This window comes from Leptosomus discolor, chromosome Z, assembly GCF_034619465.1.
Source record: "Leptosomus discolor isolate bLepDis1 chromosome Z, bLepDis1.hap2, whole genome shotgun sequence".
Taxonomy (NCBI): domain Eukaryota; kingdom Metazoa; phylum Chordata; class Aves; order Leptosomiformes; family Leptosomidae; genus Leptosomus; species Leptosomus discolor.
The window spans coordinates 93,280,414-93,300,162 of NC_141419.1; the positions used below are offsets into that span (position 1 = coordinate 93,280,414).

Sequence of the window (19,749 nt, forward strand, 5' to 3'; positions counted from 1 at the left end):
GGACAGGATTTAAGCCTTAGTGGGATTTATGGTAATTAGAAATGTAACAAATTTAACTTTACAAAGAAATTAATTATGGCAATTAAAACACTTAGCAAGTTTTACTGGGAATTTATACAGCATTAGCTGTATACAGCGCTGATCAATACCCAATTTATTAGAATTACTTAGGGCACACTTCCAAGAAAATTTACCAAAGTAGTACCGGAATTCCAATTAAGACATAAAATTAGTAAAATTGCAATAAACATTTCCTTATCAAGATCCAGAGAGAGGAAAAACACCCAATAAGAGAAGTAAGGAACTTATGTTCAAGTGGGGTGCACCAACATCTAAATCCCCGTAACCGCACAGCTTGCCGGCCTCCGCCTGGGAGACAAGGTCAGTATTTTCTAATAATGTTAAAAAACCTTCCGAGAGGCCCGAGAATTCTGGGTGCCGAACAGCTTGCGTCAGCACGCCGTTTGTGACAGAGCTGCAAGTTCATGGAACGGTAACGGAAAACTCCCTCTGCGCCTCCTGAGGCGGGGAAGGAAATGAAAATTTCCAGCGCAGGGGACGTTATTCCTGCCCGAGAAGGACCTGCCCTGTGTGGGAACAACGGTCCTGCCGTCGCTCGGACCTGGAGCGAAGCGCTCGGATCTTACTGTCAGGTGGCCCCCAACGGCCACCTGCGTGTCACCTGCACCGGGCACTCTACGCTCTCCGAGCAAACGCGGGCAACGTTACGTCTGCCGCTCCTCAAGACAAGCCAGCCAAGTTCCGAAGTCTCGATGCAACAAAGGAAGAGCCACAGTTACGAGGATAACAAAGTTCAACTTGGCAAAAGTAACGAATTTTATTTACAAGTACATGGACGAGGATTACAACAGAAACACGCTAAGGAAACTCCATCTCAACAAAAGCAATGATTTATTGGTAATGGCATTAAACGAAACAGATTGACAGTCTCTGGTTATGGTCAAGCAATTATCCAGGAGTCGTAGATAAAAGTGAAGATCTCTTTGATTGCGATAAGGCCTTCCAGTGTCTCTTGCGTCCTAGTGGCTCTCTCCTTTTTTGCCAACTACCTGATAAGAGAAAAAAAAACAGAAATAATGTTTAACCAAAGAAGTCCTGCCACGTGTTTTTTTAAACTAAGTCTCAAAATAAACAAGTGCAACCGAATTTTCCACTAAGTTAATGCATCTGAGCATGCATTATTGCAGCACTTGCCGAAGCTGTGAATCCCTCTAAGGGGTTAAGAGGGATGCAAGACACACAAGAAACCTTATCTGTAGTACTCAGACAGACAGCAAAGCTTCAGTTTCATTTTGAGAAGAGTTAGAAGACAGTAACTGCAACAGAACAGACCACACTTAAAAAATGTTTTGTACCAAGCACTCAACCTTAATACACTGTGTAAAATATCGTAGTGGGGAGAGAACCCCTGGTGCTCACAGGTGAGTTCATTTCCCTCGGCATCCTTGCCGTGTCCCTCCCTGAGAACATTCACCTCATAACGCAGCCCAAACCGGTGCAGAAAGCTGGCAGTCACCTGATTTTCAGTTATTATTCCTTACCAAGTCTCCTTCCAATCTCCAATTCTGCAAACTCCACCTGGAATCAGAGTCAGCTTAGTGCTTCCCTTCTCTGACACGACCACCACTGCCAGCAGGCTCTGGTGAGCCGGTCTGCCAGCCAACAGCGAGCGCAGCTCCAGCACCCGAGGCCGGCCATGCGGGTTTAGAGCTAGGGGAGCTCGCTGCACAAGGGTCTCCAGTCCCCTTCGTGAGGGGAACGGAACACAAGGTCCTGAGAGCAGAAAACGATGCCGTTTCAGTCACTTTTCTGAAAAGATTCAGACATAATCCTAGTGCTTTTGCAGACCCTTGAAAAAATATCCATTTATAAGCCAACCCAAAACTTATAAGTTTTCAGACTTCAAACTGCAGGAGGGACCTTGGGCAAGGCACCGCTTCCCGGCTCACTTCCATCTAACCAGGGAACAGCACTTGCGGCTCCGACAAGGTGCAGCCAGAGCTCACGTGAACAGAGATTTGAAGATGACACTAACGGAGCACAGAATTTCCCACTACTATTTGTAGTAACGCTGAAAACAAAGAGTAAAACTTCCCTCGTATCCTAACCGACCGACGGCTGCAGCGGACGTGTTAAGCATTAATGACCTCGGCAGTTAAGTGACAGCACACCACACAGGACTCGTACAGTGAGCAGCGAGACACAGAACTAGAGGGGAAAACCAAAACAAACCGACCCCAAAACACCCACAGCCCTGACCCTGGGAAGTCTCATGGACCCACTGGAAGTATTCTTCCTGATCCTTCCCCCTTCTTCATTTCTTGTCAAAATTCAAGAGGGAGAATTTTTCACTATCCAGCTGCTTTTGGTCAGCTATCACCTTCCCAAAGTGATCAAGATACTCTAATGAAAAGCACTTTCAAAGACCATTTTCATCTCCAAGGAACCCCTGATCAGGAGCATTTTACCAAGTTGTAGATTCAACCTTACGCTTAAGGTCAGGAAAATTCCAACCTGACACCATGAGGAAAGAAGAAAAAAAACCTCAGAAGCCCAATCACTTGCACTAAGATCCAATTAATCAAGTTAAAAAAATACAGTTAAACTTGTCAAGAAGCAGTATTTATTCTTTGTGTGTTTCCAAAGCACCAAACTGTGTTCACACACAGATTAAGCACAAAAAGAAAAAAGAAAAAACCACAGTTAAAAGATTAAAGATTAGGTGTTAGCAAGTGTGGAACATCAACGAAAAATATTGCTATACCAGTCTGAGGCAGAAATGGACAACTCGCCCATGTGTATTATCTGTGAAAATCAATCACACCAACATGGGTATTTTGCCATCACAAGTCAAAGAAACCCATTTTCTGACCGTCCCACCTTCCCAAAAGGAAACGGGCTATTTAAACTTAAACCAAACAGTTGTCATCATTCTTTCCTCGGAAGCAAATCCATTTTCCTTCCTTCTACAGAAACAACTGCCATCTAGTGCATCCTGAGGTAGCAGTTACAGCCTGAATTCCCCCGCAAAAGACGATGGGTTTGGAGCAGGCTCTTCCTCAGCCGTTTGGCTTTTCCCAAGCACCAGTCCAGGGCCTGACAGCGACAAATCCACAGCCAGCTCTGTGGTTCCTTACCAAGAGCAGGGCTGGAAACACCCTATCACCGAACTTTCTGGAGCGCAGTTGGTTTTGTTTGGTTTAAATATACATAAAGAAGCTGAACAAGTGAAATTAGTAGGATGCTGTTGGAGAGCCCTAATCAGGCCACATCTGTTCAAACACTCACCAGCTCCTCACTGTGTCTTCCCTGAGCAGGTGCCCAGGGCCACGAGAGGGACAACAAAGAGCAGCACCCCGCAGACCATCCCCATTACTTACTGAAGGGCCACAACAAACAAGAACATTAAGCTCCACCAAGACATTACAAAAAGTCAAGTCTTGGTAGAACATGTCACAAGCTGTATCTCAAAGAGCTTTACAAAATTCAAGACAGGCTGAAAAATTAGTTACAGAAAATAACTTGTAGGAGTACAGTATGGTATGCCTTTAAAAGGTCATGTTCAGGGTAACAGTGGGATAGAAATCTGGCGAGACTGAAAGGTGAAGAGAAGTGTTTAAGGTAAGATTTGGAGCAGGGAGTGGAGGGGAAAGAGGAATTGATGAGTCAGAAGGTAGAGAAGGCTCTTCCTGATGGTAGAAGGTGCAGAGAAGGCGGCTCTTGCATCAGTGCTGAGATTGTGGAAAGGGCGAAAGAGATGCTAGATGAGCAGAAGGAGCAAGGAAAAGAGTAGTGCAAGACCACTTCAATCTTATTATTACTTTTTAATTTCTTCTGCCTTTTTAGTTCTTTAGAAATGGGAAGTTAAGCTGAAAAACAAACAAACAAAGTGTTACTAGAAAAAAAAGCAGCAGCATGTAGTGCAAATAAGCAGTTCTGAGCAGAGAGAAAGCCTTCATTCAAGATGGGACAAAAATAAATATCCCACTACCTGTCAATACTCCTCTATGCCCCCACCTCAAAACTGAGCAGCAGTCTGTTTTATTCATTAACACCAAAAATAAACAAGAACTATACTGGACATCAACGGTTGCATGTTCTTCCAGAAACAAAAGCATCTCTACAAGTCCACCAGGTTCACAGGAACCTAATACTGAGCTATCGATCGACTGTAAAAATCCCACAAGACTCACACCTTTACACAGCAGCCCAGCTAAGAAACGTCTTTGTGCACTGGCAGCCAATCTCAAATGCGATCTCCTACAGCTCAAACGCGGTCTGCGTCATCAGTTACACCTCACGTCAGACCTTGTGCGGCCAAGACACATTTCTGCCGCTCCAAAGACTTCTTCCCTCCTCCCCAGAGGATAAAAATGAAGTTGTGTAAGGAGCAGGGTACACACAACATATCAAAACAACTTTGAAAGCAGCTTTTATAACTTTATTCGCTCAGTCCAGCAATACCAACTACATGCAGGAAAACGAAATAAATTTTTTACAGTGAGAACAATCGTTCACTGGAACGACCCCCGCAGGGACGTGGTGGAGGCCCCGCTGCTGGAGGTTTTCAAGATGGGGTGGACGGGGTGCTAGGTAACGTCACCTCAGTGCCCTTTCCCACGCAAGGCTGGACCTGATGATCTTTTGAGGTCCCTTCGGACCCGGGCTGTTCTGTGATTCTGTGCGTGTCCAACTTGAGGCCAAATCACTAGTGGAGGACTGACTTAACTACACCTGCTTAGTACTTGTGCTGTTTTTCAGAGTACATTAATTTTAGCTTTGTTTTTGATGGAACAATTAACAGAAACAATGCCTCATTTATATTAAATGCCTGAACTGACTCCCTGGTCGAGAGGCGGTGATCCTTCTCTCAGCCCCGTTGGTGTTAGCAGAGCACCACAGGAGCAAACACGGGTTTCCCTTGACGGTCTGAAGGACGTGGGAGCTGCAGTGATGCACCTTAACAATCAGCTGCTGTAACCAAGCACAAAGTTCAGATCCCACCCCAGCTGGGGAGCAAAATCCATCACCCTGATCCTTAGCAGAAGTCATTCAAGCCAATGTTATTTTTACTTTGAAACTGAACATGCACACCATCAACTGAGCAGTGACGTGATCAGTCACGAAAATATGACTGGAATCACATTCACGTCCACTTCCTAATTCAAGCCCTTCAAGTAAGACATTTAACAGATTCTTACAAATGCTTCTGAAACTCCAGGAAAAAAGCATTCCCCCATCTCGTTGATCATATTGCAATACCGCTACCATAATTAGAAGAGAAATATGAACAGTAGAGACAGACTGAGATGAGGGAGTGAGACAGATGAAAGCAGTGAGGAGCAATGTGGGTAACTACTCAAGGAGATGAAAAGAAAAATAAGGTTTCCCAGTTAATCTACAAACCTAAATATAATTAATGCCCAACGCTATATTAAGGTTTCATAACTGACAGGCTCACTGGAAGAGAGGAAACAAAAGTTAAAATTCCTCAGAGCGCCGCAACTCTGCCAGACTACACATCCCCATTTGTTATGATGAAATATTTTAACAGCCTAATATTAAAACTACATGTTTGGGAAGCAAAACAGGAACATTACATATCGTGTTAGTATCTGAATTGAGGCAGGATTAGCCACTTCATAACCCAGTAACACCTGCTCCTCCGTTTCAGGCCATTCTGACCAGTTCCTCAACATCCCGACGCCACCAGCACAACGCAAACACCGTGGGACTGTTTGGTGTACACGCAGCCCTGCAGGTTTGCACACACACCCCGACGGTGCCGAGACATTCGCCTGCAAACCTGAAGGAAACCGGAATTGTGAACTGGCACAGGATTCACCAGGCCACACGGCAGCGCCCAAGCAGCCACGCTGCACCCAGGGCAGATCTGTAAATCCCCTCCCACCGCAGCAGGGGGATGAGACGGCTGCAGACCCACACTAATTGTAACGCCTTTACAGGGCACGTGTGAGCTAAAGAACCCGCTCCCCGCACAAACACCGACTGGGGCTCACGCTGTTCCAGCAGCAGTTTCGGGCCAAGGCCGTACTTCCGTACCATGCCCAAACTGACACTCTGCCCACCGACCTTACAGCGCTGCAGGACACACTTGCTGTGCAGGCTCAACACTAGTCCCAAACCCATGTCACATTCTACAAAAAACCTGAATGGCTTTACCAAGGGCGTCCCAGTCAGGTTTATCAATTAAAAAAACCCACATCACTACTTTGACCATCAGAAGGTCGGGTTTAAAGAGTGCACTTGTTGAAAAGAAACTCTCAGTACTTCCAAAAGCAAAGCTAATCTAGAGAGTTTACAGAGAACTGAAAGTCAGCCAGAGACCAAATACTGCGTCAGAGTCCCATCCCCCTCACAACAATACCAGGAAGTCCTGCAGATTAACGATGTTAATTGCACAACTCATGGCAGGGGATGCCCTAATACCGTTAAGTACTGACAAAGAAGCTGTATAAAACAAAAAAATGCCAGCGGATTGTAAATCAATCAACAAGTTTCTACTTCTGGAAGAACTGGAAGAGCTGTATTAGGAAGGTATAAAATTGATATCCAGTTGATTTTAGTACATTAGAACAACATTTTCAATGACTTCAAGTTTCACCGAAAGCAGCAAGACCTGCTGAACTTCTGTGTATTAACTTAATTATTACCTGCAAAGCTATTAAGTTTTACGTGTAGCAGTTAAGATCAACTTTCGACGTTAAAAATTCCAAGTACATGACACATTGGGAAGCGTTAGTGCTTTGAACCTTCTGACGTTACGGGTTACTTGTACAACATTCTGTGGTGCTTTTGACGTTACTGGTCACCTACACGGCAGTTTGTGGGCAGGTGTTACAGCACCATTTGCCCTTCTACAGAGGCTACTAAGTTTTAAAGCAGTTTATTTTAAAAAGACTTATTCCATTTGAAAAAGTTGCAAGTAGCTTTATAGTTTTAATCCTTTCAAACCCATTTCACACTCTCAAAAAAAAAAAAATAATCAAGAGTGCCCTATTGCTCAGCAGTAGCATGTCTAAGGTCGTACCATAACAACTTGTTTGCCCCTTCATTCCCTCTTTAAAAAGCAGGTATGTTTAGTATAGCAGACACCTTCTGACAAATACTTTTCAGATCTCAAGCTTAATGCTGCCCAGTGAATAAAATCCTTCAAAACAGAAGTCAAGTCAATCATAAGGAGCCTAATTTGTACACGCAATTGCTTCTCTACTTCCTGAACACCATCAGTAAGCAAGTTTCAAAATCAAGACATAAATCTCCCAGCTGTCAAAAAACCCAACATTGTCTACAGTGATACAACTTGACAGTCCCTCAAGATCTCATATACACGTCCTTATCAGTTATTTTTACGAAGCTGATGAACAAAAATTTGTAAGCAAGACCAAAGATCTTTAAGATAAACCTACACATTTTCTTTCGGATGCCAAAATCGCCTTAAGTTGTGGAACTGTACTAACAGCCAAGTGTATTTGTTACATCAGCCCGTTTCCGAGTAGGTTCAAAACAGTACAAAGTGATTTTAAGCAAGAGGACTCACTCGCTTGAAGTCATTCATATTTGTTGCTTGGACCGGAGTTCCAATAAACGTGAAGTACGTAATTCTTGTTGTCTCTTCATCACCATGATTGGACTGGACAAACAACTGAAGGGAAAAAAAAACCCAAACACAAGAGTTAAGGTAAACTGCCCATCCCTAACTAATACATAAAACGTTAGGTGCCCAAGATTTTTGGACTAACCAAATTAACACCTTTTCCAATAAAAAAGGCCTCTTCTAGAGAAGATACTGTCCTCTTATTTTAAATAGTGATTACATAGAATGCTATTATTGTCCTGGCAGTTTGCTAAAAAACCCACACAGCTTGGCCTTTCCCAGCTTCCACTTCTGACCCGAGACCACATTCAACAAGCAAAACCAACATCTAAGAAGTCACAATTCACTATTCACTGAAATCTGACTTGAAATTAAGTTAAATATCAACTTAACTATGTTTGCTGAAGCTCCTTAGACCATTCATGTGTAGCTTACTACTACAGCTTGCATAATTATGTGTTTTACAGCATGAATACTGGCTCTATGAAGTTATTTTAGGGTTTCAAACAAATACCAAGCTTCTTTTGAAACACTAAATAAGGAATTACTGCTGGAACCACTACACGTTCTAAAGCAGACAAACGAAAGAACAATTTTTTGCATGAAGTACTATGAGTAAGGAGCCTGGCGTCAGAAGAGCAGTGAGGTGCTGGTGGATCTTTCCACACTTTATCGTGAGCACGGAGAATGGAGGAACGAGACAGCGAGCGAGTAGTGGCGCCAGCAGCAAAGAAAGGAGAGGGAGGACCACAGGCGGGCCAGGGTCAGCACGCATCACGCCCCTTCCATAAGCCACAGCCAGGATCTACGAAGATGCCCTCTGCCTCAGAAACAGCCTGTGCCACAGACCACCAAGTGCTGCAGGGTGCACATCGCTACATGCTCGCCCTGTACTTAGAAAATTCTTTCTGACAACACCAGATGCTTGCAAGCGCGTGACAAGCAAGATGGATTGCTGGTCTCAACCAGTACACACGTTGCCCTCCAAGAGGCTGCCCTGCAGCTGCAAGATCGTGTCTTGCCCTGTACAAACAAGATGTATGGAAGGCGAGAGTGAGGAAGGTGAGGGGAATGCTGAGGAAAGCACTCCTCCAACAGAACGAAACAGAAGAGCACGTCAAGGACCAGCCTCTGTTGAACAGAGGCGAGCTGCAATGTGTTCAGAGATTCTGTCTCAGCAATGATACTTACAGAGAAAAACAAGCACCACTGAAGTAGCAGTAAAGAGAAGCACACTACGAACAGGGATACCCAGCATTAGATTTGCTGAATTACAGGGATGAGAAACTACAGGGTATAGAGTTAATAAGCCAAAGAAGTTAAAGCTAACAAACCTAGCAGCGATACATATAAATGCAGTACGAACTTGCTAATACTGACATGGAAACGTATAATCAGAAATACTTATCGAACACGGCAGAAAGGCAGAACCATTTGTGTCTATGACAACTGGGCCTCCTCCAGTTCATTAGGCGCTAAATGGGAGACTTTTATCCACAGGACTACATAAGTGAGCAGAACTTCACCAGCTCCACCAAAAAGGCAGGTAGGGGACGAGACGGCTGGCCATCTCATTTTTATGAAGCCTTAAATACGGAATCCAGGTTCAGGGAGGAAACTAGAGGAGTGCTACATGCAAAGAGTGCAAACAAGCAGAACATCTATTTAATCACCTTATCACTTGTCTGGTGTTTGCACATCATCCTGTCCAAAGCTGACACAGGATCTTATTAAAGAACAAATACATAACTTGTACTTGTCAGCACAGCTTTGTACAACATAAGCCTATGCGACCGATCTCCATTTCCCTCGGAAGAGGGCAAAGTTGGTCAGAACATTACCTCCACAGAAACAACCGACACAAGGAGGAGTTATTTAGGTTTGCCTCCCTTCACAGTTAAAAATAACTGCTAGTAAAACGTTACTAAACATGAAAGTAGCTGACTGATCTAAAATGCAGTCCACAAAGAGCAATTCAGAAATTTACCAGAGACCTTTTTACAGAAGAAAAGGTGTGATTAAACGATCAAGGGTGGATCAATGTCTTGGAGGTACCTGTAACTCCTAAGCAGCTGGTGATTTCAGGGGCCAGCCCACTAAACCACAGTTTAAATCAGTCAACTGTAAGTCCATACATTTGCAGATGCATAATTCGAGCCACGAAAGGCATTTCCATAAAAAAAGAATTCAGGGGTCATACTGGAAAAACAGTTCAAGACAATACTGCAGGAAACAGGGCTAGCGCGGCACCAGGATGATGCCAAGCACAAAGCACTTCAACATCAACTTAGTCACCGCACATATTGCGCCAGAACCTGTATTTTTAAAATGGAAGAGGAGAAACCCCACTTGCATTCAAGAGTCAAAAGCCCTATGTGAAATCTGTCTCTTTCAGCAAGAGAATTAGAGCGCTCGTTAAGACACAAAGGTGATTTGATTACAGCACTTAAGAACCCTCACAGAGAGCAGGTACCGAGTTCAAAGACTCCGCAAGTGCTCCACTCGATGCTCAGAGAACCCTGTCATTTCTGCAGGCAGATTACCGAGGAGCTGGATTCCTTCACTCTTCAAATGAAGACAAGGTGCCTTTCAAGACAGCGCGTTGGTAAAGACGCCCAGCTGTGTCAAACAGCACACCAGCACTGAAGAAGCCAAGGCAAACCTTAGGTCACGTACGAGGTCAAAAGAGACATCACACGCGCACACCCTTGTTCCACCTCACATTCCTGACACACTTTTAACATAAACACGCAGTAAGCGACCGGCAGAGAAACTAGGGACACTTGCAGTGAATCCACAGACGTGCACAGTGCTGTAAAAGCCCGTGAAGTTTTCGGCCCGCACAGACCTCGGAACAGGAACTTTACTTACGGTTACGCTGTTAACATTCTGAAATTTCACATAGCGAAGCTGCACAATACCATCTTCTTTAATGTCATCTGGTGTCAGCTCCAGGGCTTGAGTCGGTTCGCTTCTTTCTGCTTCTTCAAAATCCATAGATCGAGGCAGGTTGATAAAGATTTTGATGTACTTCGGACCTTGCCCTGTGTCAGAACACAGCAGTGGTGTGCCATCGATTAAGGATATTTCCAAAACCCTGCTTGGGAAGCCCTCACTTATCGCAGTCTCTAGACACTGCTCGAGGAAGGCACGAGGCTAGTTCTAGTACCTCATCTGCCAATCCCACATCACCACCCCGGGTACTGAAGGACACCCAAAGCTGCACCACTTCTCTACGTGTCAGAGACACAATTCCACAAAAAAATGCCAATAAAAAGTCTAAAAATAGTTTTGCTGCGTCATATAACACCTGAACATTTTATGTAATTTCATAACGTAAACCGAGTTACCATAAAAACTAAGCTGTACCTTTCAGTACCTCTCACATTAACTTTTGAATTCCATCTAAGTTCTCCTTCCAGCACATCAAACTGTAATAAATACTTGTATTTGCATCCTACCAAACACCCACACGTGAGGTCAGTGAAAAAGGAACGAGATAATTTGTTATGGAATTTATTTAAAACCAATTTACTGAAGTTGCTGCGGGATTCTCAGAAGGTCAAAGGTTCCAGGGACAGCAGTGTCATTTTTGGAAAATTCAGCTAAACAGGGCAAAGCTTCAGCTTCAAAGATATGATTCAACCGACACTTCACTCACCATTATCTGGCCCCTGAAGTTTCATCGAATAAAGCTTGACAGGTTGACTAAAAGCTACAGTAATAAGCAGCTGTGGAGAAAGAAAGCTGCTGTTAAAACACCATTGTCTTCACTCTTAAAAACAAACATAGCACAGTAACTAACGAGAAATAAGCCTGAGCTTTGAAAAAAAGTTAGGTACTTACCTTCACTATATTCCACACATGCACTAGTCTGTCACTTTGAACCACCACCAAATGCTACTTGACTTGCAATTTTTTCCACACACAAAGGGATGCGAATCTGGAAACACTACAATGACCTCTGCATACTGATTTTACTTACACCTTACTACCATCTCCCACTCTTACTGATGCTACTGTAATAGGATAAAGTAGCCAAGTTCTTCAAAACACGCTTGCAGACCAGACCACCATTGCAAATATCTCACCTAAAAATATCTACTGTACCTGCTCGTCACAGTCGGATTCCAAGTAGGTCGAGTCTTTACGTAAACAATTATCAAACCCGTGCTCGTCACTCTCATTGAGACATTCACAGCCGGCTTTATTGATAAACGGCATTAAATCCATCTGAAAGGAAAGGCAAGAGCGTTGCTGAGCGCACGGTAAGTGCGCCCTGAGCTCACCTGGGATTAGCAAGCGCTGGAATGAATGAAATTCTTCATTCAACAGATTAAAATAACAAGACACACAGAAAACCTCAGGGGTTTAGATCAAAAGACATTACAAACAAAACCCACCAATACCGTAGTACTCGGAGGTATCCTGCTCATAACTGCACGACATTTTCCTCCTCCATTCAGAATCCTGCACCCCTGAACGCATCCTTGCCCTTCTGAGAAGGGCACAGGGAGACCTTTCAGGCACTCTTTTAACAAACAAGACTACAGCATCCCAAGCCACACCACGAACTGACATTAGACTGGAGCCAGGATCACCTTAATGAAAGCAAAAATAAACACAGAAATCCGCCTCCCTGAAAATACACTGTCCATTGCAGAACAAATTAAAAGACCACCACTACAGTTCTCACCAGGCTTTACATGCAAAGCTAGTTTTATTTTACTTCTTCTTCAGCACTGTGTACAAGTCAACTTCATGAAACCTTTTCTCTCTCCCTTCTCCTACTCCTTTCTCCACATACCTTGGTAAAAACACAGGACAAATGGAAACAGAAGCTACACTATTCACCAGGAACCAGTTTGTTTAGGTGCTCAGCTCTCCTGTAAGGGCTCCAGCTAAGAGCTTTAACATATATGCATTCTCAGATTAAAGCGGACCGCTATCCACGCTCCAAGCCATTTAAAAGGTCGCATTACTGCAAAGGCAGCATAATCTGTATCAATTCCCAGATAACCAGGATTTTTTTTTGCCTGCAGCTAAAGTAAACTAAGTCCAATAGAAGCATGATAAGCCAGGCTAAAAATCAAGCATCTCATATCTTGAGGCCTGAGTACCAACATCTCACACTGTAACAATACAAGTTCAAGACCAGGGTACAGTCATAGAACGGTCCAGATACGAGAAACTAAAGGAACTTTTAGGACAGCAACCCAAAATACCCTTCAAGGCCTATATTGGGTCCCAAAGAATAATACACTGCTCTTGAAAGAAAGTGCAGAAAACTACTGCACACACCACTACAGGCCACAGCTCCAGAGTACACCCACAACCCGAAAACAGGTTGCTGAGAGGATACGACTGGTTTCCTGTATGCCACTGGCCTTCGCTCTTGCCACTGCTATTCCAACCAAAAGCCACCTGCCCCCTCCCAACATCCAAGCTCGTAGAGATCAGGCAAGCAAGGAGAAGGCACACACCGCCGCGCAGGATAACGAGGGCACCTTCCCGAAGCCAGCAACAGCCCCGTTTGGGTCAGGCATATCCTAAACCCCCGTTTCAGCCTACTGCTCACGGGTCAGACAGAATTCCTGCTGGCTCCTACAGCCCGGAACAGAGTCAGGACTTCATTCCTAGGGGTAAGGCACCACCTCCTACAAGATTAACTGTTAATAGAAGATGGCACCTTCATCTCAAAACCAATCTGACTGAGCAGACCTGAACTTGCCACTTGAATGACTTTAAGTGTGTTCAGGGCTCCAGAGCTAACAAGCCGAACCTCCATCTTCCGCCATTCCGCGGGTCCACAGAGGATTTCGCAATAACTATAAACGCTCACACAAAGGGCAGTGCCATGCATGCCATGGAACACTTAGCAAACGGCTGAACTGCCAGGAATTCCAGTGACCTGCGCCCTTGCAGTTTATTTAAATGAGAAATATTCAGCTGGACTTGCACCCTGCTTCCATTTGCCCGATAGCATATGGCTAGCTATGAATCTAAAATACTTCACCTCCAAAAAAACCTGGGTTTGCATTTCACAACGTAATTTGGGGTTCTAGGGATACTCATGGCAGCTAAGTCCAATGTACTGGATTTGCTAATGTAAAGTAACGTGCCCACTACAGCAGCTAGGGACTGTGATGCGTGACGTAGGCGAAACGCAATACACCACGTAACTCCTGTGTTTGTACTGTTGGTGGAACAACCGACAACCTCCTTTAGGGAGCAGCGTTACACCCAGGATTGCTTGCAGAGTACCACCTAAGAGGCAGCTCTAGGGAAGCATTTCGTCACATGAGAGTTCTCATTTACATGTGTGTGTCCGTGCAGCTGTCAGACAGGCTGATGATTTGCAACACACCATCGCCTTGAGGTAACATGAAAACACACAGAACATGGTGAAAATCGTTCCCTGAGAACACCAATATTTCTAAGGAGATTGCTCCCTTATTGAAATTTTGGCCAGAACCTCAAGTATCCCTACAAAGTTTCAATTTACCTAGAAAACATGCAAAAATCATGCAATGATAAAAAAACCACCTGTTCATGAATACCAGTTTTTAAATTCTTCAGAAGAAAATGCTCAAGTCAGACTTTAGTTACGAGAGATTTTGATGCAAGGTTTAAAAAAAAAATCATTCCGTTTGAGAACATCCATTTAGGAATGTTCACTCTCCCTTTTTTACAAACGACTAAGGAGTTACAAGTCGTTTCCTCAGTTTACGTCGCCCGTGAATGCCTGACCAGCGGTTACTGGGGTGATCTGCGGTGCCCGTACAGGAGCGGAACGGTACCGTCAGGCGTTAAATTGAAAGCAAACGCACAACCAGCAAGACACAATTCTTGTGTGCCACTCAGACCAGGCACATAATCTTTTCCAAGTAATTCCTGTGACATATTTTTGGCATCCTTGTCATTCTTCTACAGCCGAGAAGAAACCTAAAGAGAACTCTTGGCAGTACCGTCAGGCAAAAGAAAAATATATCCCGAGATCCTGTGTATCTAACGATACCCTCCGAAAGGCATCCTGTTTTCAGGGCAAGGTGCTGTAGAGGAAGATGGAGCTGAACTGCTATGAAGGTTAATTCCTTTGGCAACAGAATCTCTCCCTCTTCTTAAGAGATGAAATAAGAAGGATTAAGGAAAGGGTAGGGAGCAAGAAGGAATAAGGAACACCCCAAATGCACCTAGCACCACAGAAACAGCATAGAGCATTTCTTAAGGAACAACTGGAGCAACTTCTCTGTATTTTTGACAACAGTGTCTAACAAGGTCTTTTCCCATGGACATCTTTACACTTCAAAAAACATTTTGGCAAGACAGACTGGGATGTCAGAGAACAAAGCAGCAGAATAAGCAGCTGCAGCAAAAAGTTAATCAGAAAACATTAAATTCACTATTTTCATGGCTAAGTATTATCCCTGGAGATTTCTGTTAAAATGTTTTACAGTTCTATAACCATACTTACTAAATATGTACACGTCAATTTTTTAACTTTGTCTGAAAAAGGAAACCCAGAGAAGTGATCTTCTCAAAGCCATGGGGAACTTGCAGTTCTGCCTAAGGTAGTATTATTTGACTTAAGAGTTTAGAAAGCAACAAGAGTTGCAACAAACTTAAAGAGTTTAGAAAGCAAATGGGGTTTTTTAAACATTTAAGTCACACAAACATTAAAAAAAGTTATCTTAAGAGATGCATACATATCCTTTTGGGATATCTGTATCTTCGTTGTTTCCAGGATCGTTCTCCAGGTGCTGTTTAATTTTTTCTTCTAAACCCACAGCATCTGCTCCTTGATACTGGTCGATTCGCACTTTGTTTCGGAAAAACAGAAATGTCGGTGTGGCTGATATATTATTGGTAGCAGCTGTTCCCTAGAATGCACAAATCAGTCACAAGTGTTACCCGACAGAGCATTACCGGTACTGGGCAGAAGCAGGAGCTCGCTTCACCCCGATCAGAATGCACACACTGGACACTAATCAAGCTTCGTCACCTCAAACAACACAAGCAATATTTGTTATTTTATAAACAGCTTTAACTCAGACAGCGTTTTTAAGTTAAGTTCTTCAGATCCTCCTAATCCTTTACACATTGGGGCATTCTTCAAATAGACTTCACCTCGCCAGTGGATTTGCTGGTACACCATAAAACCCCTATTACCTGTTTTGCTCTTGGAAAGGGAGGATGGCTTAACTTAACACGGGTCTTTTACAAGCTTCCTCCACACCTGCACCCCTTCCTCTCCCAAGCCACATCCCTGCACACCCAGGAATCCCAGCCTGCTGCTGCAGAAGGTGAATGCCAATTGATTTCTACCTGTATCCATACCCGTCAGGCACCCACTGTAGTTTTCCCAAAACTTTCCATAATTCCAGTGTCATTTGCAAACATTGTTACTGCTTTGATGTTCATCTCTCTCCATTATGGCTTGTACCAATTCAAGGTGCTTCCTTTCAACATACCATTGTTAATTTTCATTAACGACTCGTAAGTCAATCAATAGCTCACCTGCAACTCTGTTGTCTGTTAAAAACAGTTGAGTAGTACTTGAGAGAAATCTAGTCCCACTAATCATATCAGTTTATTGCGCTTTCATTTTATTCAATAATTATGCCAATATTTGTTTGTGAAGACTTTTTAATTCCTGCCGGTGCTCCCGCCTACATCTAACAGTATTACCTGAACAGGACGAGCAGCAGGAGCGGTTAAACGCCCTGCACACCGCTCAAATGAAGGACACCACGGTGGCAACCGCAACAATACTGTTGTTTGTTCACATCTTTGGGCATATCCGAATTTTGGAGAATTTCACAATATGAGTATTTGTGATTCACCAAACATGTCAACAGCCATAGGACACTACTCGTAGCACACACTGTCGGGACAGTGTTCCTTTGTTTCCCATTCACGACGTTATCTGCTCTCTCTCTCACAACCGAAGACGGGTTTTCACATACTAACCTGGCATTGATGCACATCCACTTCCAAAAAAGTTGCCTGGGGATATTTGTTACTCAGAGCATTGAAAGCTGGGGCTATCCTTAAACAAGGGCCGCACCTGTGAAAGCAACACAGTTTAACTTAACTCAACCTTTTTTTAATAAGCATCTGCCCCAAACAGAGTTAGTGCATTCACTTTCTTACCACAGCCCTGGTACACGTAAAAATAACCTTCCTACCTGGCTGACAGATGGTGAGCAATCCTGGTGATACAATTAGGAATGACATTTAGAAACACATCATGAAGTGTTAATTCCCACTTCCTCAGACAGCTTCAATGTCACATGATTAGCATCACCTATTAATTAATACTAACTTCATATTCTCCATCTAGCAGGTTCAGCTCCAGCATCTTTTACCTCAAGGCAAAGTCCCAGAACTGAAGTGACACAAAGGAGGGCAAAGAGTTACCTGCTCTTCCTGAAACCGCAAAAAACCACTCTTAGCAGCAAACTAGTACTAGCACTCCACACTATCTCCTGTGGAAAAAAAAACAGTATCTAGAGTAAAATCTACATATGAATTGAAATATTTGACAGTAATAATGTATCAAACCTTCAGCAGGAATGATAAAATTCTTAATATAATAAATCTCACTTACTACAACTGTAACTAACCAGTTACTGCCATACTTGTTCGACCCTGGTAGAACCAATCTGACTTAACAGTATCACCTTGCCTGAAAACATGTATTTATTAGTTACTCTACCCTCGCTGGCATACGTGAAGCGTACACACACAACTATTCCCAGCAAGGAATACTCTCACGACTCAGCTTGCCCCAAGAGAAGCAATTAAAAAGCAAAACAGCAAAAAAACCCAGCAGAAAGTCCCTCCAACGGCCTCTCAACACGGGCTGTATCGAAACCAGAGCGCTCAGTCGATGTGAACCTGCCGACACACAGCGCTGCAGAACAGCGCAGGCAAGATCCGCCTCGCCTGTCCTGTCCTCTCCGACGGACCCGCAGCAGCGGAGCAACGCGAACACACAGGTAGGTGTGCGCCAAGGCACCAAGCCGTGCACCTAACTGGAACCAGACTGGGCTGTCCGTCACCAAAACCTTTTCCTGGGCGCACGTACATGGTATTACTGAGCTCGCCAACACCTCTACAGTTACGGGTGAGCTTGACTCACCTAAAAAAACAGCCCCAGCCCCACAGATAAGCAGCAGCAACCAGGCACACGTATACCAATGGTGGTTTCAGAACCCACTCCGATACCCAGCTAGTGATTCCTGTGGCCTCTTCCAAGCAGAGCACCTGTCCCCAGCTCGTTCACATCAGACCTAAAGTCTTTTGAGCGCCCAACAGCCCTTGGAAATGGAATGGTTCAACTGTACATTTAAATAAGGGCTGGAAAGATGAAGGAAAAAAAAAAAAGAGTATAGGCACTAAAAGCTAGGATTGACAATAATGAGGTGCACTTTGAAGCCCAGGACCCACAGCACTATCGCTATTCTCCTCGACTCCATGGATTACTGTGAATAACTGAATCGTCAAGATTTCCTTTGGTCACTAATTCATCCAGATTACACCACCGCTGTACTTCAAATACCCGTTCAGTAGGGGAAAAAAAAAGGACATCTGCTTGCCCTGGGCAAAAAGGGTGAGGATCCAGCTAAGTTTTATTAAGGCATAAGATGTTTTTAACAGAAAACGAGAAAAACGCAGTTGCCCGTGCTCTCTGTTAACAGCGGCCTCCTGACCTGCAGCCGGGTTTTAGCCAGCATAGCGCCCAGTCCCCTCGGAGCACCTGAAGAACGCCAGGTTCAGAGGGCAGGGGAAGTTGTCTCAGCTGCAAAAAAGATGAATTTAAGACCAAAAATCGGAAATACCACTCTGATGCCGCGACTATATTCACAGACTAAAAAAAAAAAAAAAACCAAAAAACACCCAACTCGCCCGCAGCTGCTGACCGAAATGATACAGCGTTTTGCCACCTAACTGCACTGAAACCTCGCTTTTAAACAAACAAACAAAAAAACCACTCGCAATGTCCCTCCCGCGGCTCGCTCTGTCCCGGGGAGCCTGGTCAACCCTACACCGGGGACGAAACGAGAAGGGGAGGCCGCCCGGTGGGTCAGGCCCAGCTCGGCGCTCTCCGCCACCGAGGAGGCCGCGGCGGGGGGCAGGGGCGGCGAGGGGAGCGCCCCGGGGCGGCGGCCGCCGCCCCGGGGCGCTCCCCTCGCCGCCCCTGCCCACGATGGAGGGCACCGTGAGCCCGTTTCCCGCCCCTCACTCACCCCCGCATGGTGAACTTGACCACAGCCAGGCGGGAACCGGCAGCGCTGAGCTCAGGCTGGAACTCGGTGTCGTTCGCGATCACCTTCACGCCCACCATCCTCGCCGGGGGACAGCGGCGGGGCCCGGGCGCAGGGGGGGGGGGAAAGGGGGGTGGGGGGGCGGTAGTGGCGACGGTACCGGGCTGTTATCTGCAGCGTCACGGCGGGAAGCGGGTGCCCGGCATGCACCGCTCGGCGCAGGGCGCAAGCGCGGCCGCCAGGCCGGGCCCGCCGGGCGGACATCTTGAGGGCGGGGCCGTTGCCTCTAGGGAGAGCCGCGCTCGCCCGCCGCCATTTTGGGAGAGGGCAGCGAAGCCGCCGCGGCGCCGTCGGCCATTTTAGTTAGGGGCAAGCGCGGCGAAGGGCGGCAGGGGCTGTGCGCCATCTTCGTTTGGGGCAGGAGGCGGCTGAGGAGGAGGAGGAGGAGGGCGGCGGCCATCACCGGGCTGCGGGTCCTGCTGGCGGGAGAAGGGTTATGTACCGCGGCTGAGAGCAATGATGGAGCCTCGCCGGGCTGGCAAGGGGCTAGACGCCATCCCCTCCTTGGGAACGAGGAGAGCCTGCACACGGCCTTCCCGTGCCAGGGCCCGCGCCCATGTTTTGACCAGGACTGGTTGTAGAAACGTGGGATTAAAAATAAAACCTGTTTTATCCTCTAAGTCTTCTGCTAACAACAGCTGAAACAGAGTCTTGCTGCTCTGCGGTGATTCTGGGGGCGAGTGGCGCAGCGCCCCTCACCACTCGCTGCTGAAGCTGCTGAAGCTGCCGCTGGCGCTGCCGGCACTCGATGTACAAACTCAGCAAAGACACTCACTTGGC

The 19,749-nt window shown here is 45.4% G+C and overlaps 1 protein-coding gene across 3 annotated transcripts; it reads right to left on the reverse strand.

Moving 5' to 3' along the window:
- Positions 1-813: 813 nt before the first annotated feature.
- Positions 814-19,016, reverse strand: TXNL1 (thioredoxin like 1). Of its 3 annotated transcripts, none has more exons than XM_086479751.1 (8): positions 18,892-19,016; positions 16,610-16,706; positions 15,346-15,519; positions 11,750-11,872; positions 11,301-11,370; positions 10,511-10,683; positions 7,583-7,687; positions 814-1,070 (listed from the first exon to the last, which is right to left on the reverse strand). In XM_086479751.1, the coding sequence occupies exons 1-8, from the start codon at positions 18,987-18,989 to the stop codon at positions 1,041-1,043; spliced, it is 870 nt and encodes a 289-aa protein (XP_086335877.1). In that variant the 5' UTR covers positions 18,990-19,016; the 3' UTR covers positions 814-1,040. The 3 variants fall into 3 exon arrangements, with proteins under 3 accessions (XP_086335877.1, XP_086335878.1, XP_086335876.1); XM_086479752.1 differs by lacking the exon at positions 814-1,070 and adding an exon at positions 1,295-1,599; XM_086479750.1 differs by lacking the exons at positions 814-1,070; positions 7,583-7,687 and having other exon boundaries at positions 9,935-10,683.
- Positions 19,017-19,749: the final 733 nt, after the last annotated feature.

Coding starts and splice junctions, on each gene's coding strand:
- TXNL1 (XM_086479752.1), bottom strand. CDS start 18,989: ATGGTGGGCGTGAAGGTGATCGCGAACGACACCGAGTTCCAGCCTGAG. Junction 11,873..15,345: donor CAGATATCCCAAAAGGATAT/GTATGCATCTCT, acceptor CTTTCCTTTCAG/ATGGATTTAATGCCGTTTAT. Junction 1,600..7,582: donor ATATGAATGACTTCAAGCGA/GTGAGTCCTCTT, acceptor CTCTGATTCCAG/GTGGAGTTTGCAGAATTGGA.